The 5,653-nt window shown below is 35.9% G+C and overlaps 1 protein-coding gene across 1 annotated transcript in view; it reads left to right on the top strand.

Moving 5' to 3' along the window:
* LOC102313570 (nuclear GTPase SLIP-GC) overlaps positions 1-4,675 on the top strand; it is a 7,388-nt gene extending 2,713 nt beyond the window's left edge. The window contains exons 3-12 of the mRNA XM_005952869.3: positions 742-796; positions 884-971; positions 1,057-1,178; positions 1,840-2,016; positions 2,108-2,262; positions 2,372-2,489; positions 2,584-2,692; positions 2,758-2,888; positions 3,025-3,106; positions 3,210-4,675. Of these exons, the coding sequence (XP_005952931.2) occupies positions 742-796; positions 884-971; positions 1,057-1,178; positions 1,840-2,016; positions 2,108-2,262; positions 2,372-2,489; positions 2,584-2,692; positions 2,758-2,888; positions 3,025-3,106; positions 3,210-3,295 (1,123 nt within the window). The 3' untranslated portion in view covers positions 3,296-4,675. The remainder of the gene's footprint in view (positions 1-741; positions 797-883; positions 972-1,056; positions 1,179-1,839; positions 2,017-2,107; positions 2,263-2,371; positions 2,490-2,583; positions 2,693-2,757; positions 2,889-3,024; positions 3,107-3,209) is intronic.
* The last annotated feature ends 978 nt before the right edge of the window (positions 4,676-5,653 follow it).

The following is a 5,653-nucleotide window of genomic DNA, read 5'->3' as shown; positions in this document are numbered from 1 at the left end:
ACACAGACGAGGCCTCCCTTGCAAGGAAAATCGATCGATCGCTGACTGTCTTGTTTTCTTCATGTTGAATAAGTCTCTAGAACTAGCTTGTGGAAACACAGACCCAACAATTACTTCTTTTTATCTAATACAACATTATTAGACATTATTAATATTACATTCTATCAGATATAACTCCTAATATCATGATATATGATGAATATTATTCTTAAAAATATGTTTACAATTATAAATTTAAAAATTTATGTATATCTGTTTTAATAAGTTTCTAATTAGATAAATACTGTGGTGAATATTTAATTAACAAAGTCTGCAGACACAGTTGGCTACAATCAACACTCTTTATTATCATATGCATGAGAGAGTACACACGACAAGGCGCCGTTATGCAGTCCCTGAAACAGAAGTGGAGCTCTTGCTCCTTTATGTATTCTCAAGAAAATGCAGGAAGTTACAAACTGATCATACCACACATCACGCAGCTCGCTATGAAACCTAACTGAACAATGGGTATGTTGTTGGGTGCTCTTGGCATTATCTGCACCTGCAAAGGGAGTTGTGTTCTTCAACTACTGAGGCTGAAATAAGTTCATCTAGTTTTAGACTGTTCGGTGGAAGTTTCCATTACAGTGCCACAACTATGCACATAAATGCTTACACCTTAAATGAGAATAATCTGAATTTTGCATTACAGTAACAATAAAATAATTTTGCATCCAATTTTTATTTCCTTTCTAAAAGAAACAAAGTCAAGAATGCAGTGATGAAGGAATTCAAAAAGCGGAAATTAATTAAGGTCAATTTTTAATCTGACAGCAAAATCTAAAACATATCTTCTAAAACTGCCTGAAAAGTAAAAACTGACTAACAAAAATGTTCTCAGGATCACTTCAGTGAGGATTGTTTCCAAGTCTTCACAGTGAGCTCAAAAGAGTTCCACAAAGGGGAGAATGTAAATCCAGATGTCAATGGTAGGTGAAGTCACTTTATGAATTAACATACAGCGACAGAAAATGTATTGCTCAGATTTATATTTCTTTTCAATTTTTTTTACAGAAATACCAAAACTTAAGGAAATGTTGAAAAATCTGAATGACGCTCGTTCAGAGACATTAAGCTATGTGTCTGGAGCTCATGGGATTCTGTCTTTGATTCAAGGAGCCAGAAGCAGAGAAGTGGTGAGATCAGGCAATAAAGCCTCATTTATAATCTTCTTAAAGGTCATAAAATAAAAATGTTCATAGCCACTAATGTGTATTAATGTATTGTAAGGTATCCTCACATTCACTGAAAATGTGGGATGCTGGACATCATAAATCTATGTGATAATTTATTAATAGTGACTGAATAAGGAGAGATGATTTGGAAGAACTGAATAGTGTTTATTGAGAAACAGAATTTGATGAAATATTTATTTACCAATTAGACTCCAGTCAACCAATGAGGGCACAGAAATGATGGGAGTTAGGACAGGACCCCAAGAGTCTAGTTTCTTGGCATAGTGAAGATGGTAGTTTGGATTGGGCTCTGAGTTAAGGTTGAGGTGAAGATGGACAGGAGGCGAGTTGCATGAATGAAAGTCTGAAAGGCAGAATGACAGAAGAGCAGATAAAAGCACAGAGAACAGAAGCTGATTGACCTGCAGAAGGCAAAAAAAATGATTGGACTAGAGTAATGAGGTCAATAGTGTGGGAAAATAGAACTGATATAAAGACTAGACAGCGGCAGACGAATGATGACAGACTTATCTGACTGAACTTATCCAAACCCCCCTCAAAAATGAGTAAAGAACAATGTTTTGTTTTACTGCTTTAAGTAATGATCTTTCTTTTATTTCAGGTTGAACAACAAAATGATCTGTATGACCTCCTTGAGGGAAAATTAAGCATCCAACTTAATGATGTTAGAAAAGCAATTGAAAAAATTACAAAAGCTTTTGAACAACGCCTAAGTGAGGGGGTTGAAAAATCTCTAAATTTATGTGACAAAAACCTGAAGTCCTTCTTATACCCCAGTGTATGTATTTTAATTACAGTTAGATCAAAACCTCAGGACACTTTGTAACCATGTGTTTAAAAAATGAAATAGAAATTCTGTTTTGTTTCAGAAAACGAGTGGCGGAGCTTTTCACATGACACTAAAGTTTGCAGTTAGGAATGATGGCATCCAGAAACCAAAAAGAGGGAAACAAAAAGACCTCAACATGATATTAGCGTCTTGTTTGACTGAAAGCATTGATAAAGAATTCAGAAAGACCTTCCCGTGAGAATAATCTAATTCTGAAGAGCACCAATATGCACAACAATACATGTATACAAATCGCACTGTATTATAAGCTTGCTAACACTGCCATTATTTTTGCCACATTCAGAAACAACCTAAAATGTGGAAATTTCAATGGGGCCATTGATGCGTTTTCACTCAGCACTGATTCATTGATTGAAAAGTACAAAAATGTCGAACTGCAACTGACATTTCTGAAGACAGAGGTAAAAGAACTTCCCTAATCATTAACTTGTTAGCTTATCTGTTATTAGAAAATCATCTTTTCAATAATGTTAATGCATATTTCATGTTTCTAAGGAAAAAAAAGTGAAGACAAAGCTCAACAAAACCATCCTCACACAAAAGAAATTCATCTACAACAGTTTGACAGAGACAATCAAGAATGACATGAAAGAATGCTATAAAGGTAAGAAAGATATGAATTAAGGTATTTCTATTCAACTGTGCATGACAATTGTTGTGTCCTTGTAGAAGCAGCAGCATTTACAGGAAAAGGCACCCTGAAGAACATGAGGGACACTATTGAGAGACATGTGGAGTCAAAGAAGTACATGTTTGAAGAGACAAAAAATGTCATGCTGAAGCAGTTGAACGATTTGAAGGTTTGTTACGTATGTACAAAAATGCCCAATTAGTCTTGAAGCACATATCAAACCAAAAGTTTGTCTCTTGTCCAGTCATTTTTGGATTCAATAGTTGCCTCTGTAAAAAGTAACAAAGTTTTTGATGATAAATTAGGAAACTGTCCTGATGACACTGGAGGAAACCATGAAGAAATCCATTAAACACTCACTCAAGACTGAGGCCTGCTTACTGCCAGGTAAACAAAAATATATAGTAAAGTATTTATGTTAGCATTAGGAATCCTCTCAATACAAATGGTAACAATACAAGTATAATAAATACAAATGCTTTGTTTTTAGATGTTTCAGGACATCTTGAGGTGGTGAAGAAACATTATGATGAACTTTATGGTGGTCAAGATTTAAAAAATAACCATACTGGGTAAATATTGAAATCTCACAAATTGTTCTGAGGGCTTTGATCATGAACTCTTTGTGCTGTTATGTGAAGGCTGATGTGCAGGCAGGAATGGTGGCAAGAAGGACCCAATGTGCAGACACTCTGAGACAAACTTAAACTCAACTTTATTGCTGGATAGCAAAAAAGAACAAAAAACTAACTAAACTGGAAAACATGACCTAAGCATAAACAAGCAGAACACACAGCATAGTAGATTGCAAACAGGAAAACACAGGGCTTAAATACACAGAGGGAGCAATCAGGGGATTAGAGACAGAAGGGAAACACAGCTGGGGCAAATCAGGGCTAACGAGACAGGGGAAGCAAAACCGGATACATTAACCTGAGACATGGACTTCAAAGTAAAACAGGAATCATAACACAGAGACGCAGACTTGACAAGGGGATACAGCAGACAGGGGAGACAGAGCAACTAAGGAACGCAGAAAACAGAACTCTAACAAAGAAACCAAAAGACTAGGTGTAAGTAAAGTTGTAGGAAATCAGCAGCTACTTCAGTCATCTCCCTGCCATTTTGCTCTTTCTGGCTTTGGAATTATTTGTCAATATATTACAGTTTGGGGTTAGGTTCAGGGTTGTTTTATTGTTGTTATTTTAGGTGTTTAACATTTTAAGCATTTCTGTGCATATTGTTGAATTCCTGTTTTGATTTTTGTCTTGATTAATTATCTCGGGTTTCCTCCCCTGATAATGCTTTCCTGTATTTTCTTCCTGAAACAGTTCATTCATGTTTAGCATTTACTTTCATGTTTCCTGTAATCTTATTTCAGTAATGTCGTTATAAAAGCTGACTGATTTTTAAAAATGCTCAGGAAAGGTACTTCAGTGCTTCCTTTTTTTTACCTCCTTCAGTATACAGGATTAGGATAACTGAACTCTCCTTTGTGAAATAAAGATATTTACATCTCATAATTTATAGTGACAGACAGTTGTTGAAGAACTAGGTTATAAAAACTAGGCTTGTGGCATAGAGCATTTAAATGTTAATTATAAGTGTTCTTTTCATTTTTATATTTTTTTATTTTGGCATAACAAACTGTTAGAGCCACACATATGTTTTGATTATTATACTGCTATAATAATATCTCCTCCTCGACAAGGATTTATAGAAGCTCTCTTGACAATTTATCAATTAATAAAGCTCACTAGTGGTCAGATTGTTTATTTTGCTTCCTGTTGGAGTCACACATCTGGATTTTTACTCCTCCACATTGTGATGCAGCTTTTATAATATTTAGTTTTCTTGCTTCCTTATCTGTACTGATTCTAAAAGAATGCATGTATTTGATATTGTATACTGTTCAATAAATCCAAAGTGCAAGCAAATTTTTTATTTTTTACATAAGATTTTTTTACCCTAAAGCCACCAAAAATTTGCATTGCAGGACCAACATATCGTGGTGTGAAAAAGTGCTCCCCCTTCCCGATTTCTTACTTTTTTGTGTTTGTCACCCTTCAGTGTTTCAGAACAGCAAACAAATAAAAACATTAGACAAAAAATAATACAAGTAAACACAAAATGGAGTTCCCATTGAAGGTCCCAAAAGGTGAATTCTCTCAACAGAAACGATAACATGGAGCAAAAAAAATAGAGAAAAGGAGGATTACAAAGAAAATATTGACTGATAGAGAATATTAGATTGAGATTATTGGTATGATATCAGGCAATCAGATGGCCTGTGTTCAGCAAGTGGTTTAAGCTTAATTTTTCTTCTGACTAAATATGGTGTGTTCTGTTTGCACGAGGTTGTTTGCTTTGGGTGTGTGCAGTGGGTGGAACAGGACATTGACTTTAATGTGGCTGGAAAAAGGAGATGGAGGACATCATGTTCCCAAATCATTTGTACTTCATATTTCAGGGAATCAAAGAAGCTGTTTGCCCATGCAAATATGAAACCTGGTATAACAGGGTGTGGTCTGCGGTGCTGCTGCAGGGGTGATGGATGCACCTGCAGTGGCATCGTCAATTACGCCTCACCGGCTTAAAGTCTGTGCTCTCTCTGCTATTATTATTATTATTATTATTATTATTATTATTATTGGTGGTGGTGGTGTGTGGCTGGCAGCTGGAAAGCTGAACGGCAACAGTGTGAAAAAAGTGTGCAATAAAAGGTGTTAACGAGTGTTTTGAACATCGTTGGGTCGGGTTAATGCCACACCTGGTTATCCTAAACAAAAACTCTGAGCCACTGTCTGGCCACAGAGACTGGTACTGCAGTGTGCGTCTGTGATGGAGGGGATAGGTCTCAAAGTCAGTTCATAACAAAGGTGATCTGGTCTCATAAATGTTTGTAGGATAAGTCTAAATGTCTAGGCGCTTGGT

This window comes from Haplochromis burtoni, unplaced genomic scaffold (genome assembly GCF_018398535.1).
Source record: "Haplochromis burtoni strain Fernald_Lab_line unplaced genomic scaffold, NCSU_Asbu1 Contig_1907, whole genome shotgun sequence".
NCBI classification, from domain to species: Eukaryota; Metazoa; Chordata; class Actinopteri; order Cichliformes; family Cichlidae; genus Haplochromis; species Haplochromis burtoni.
Note: the sequence above shows the minus strand (reverse complement) of the source record. Positions and strands in the feature narration are given on the sequence as shown.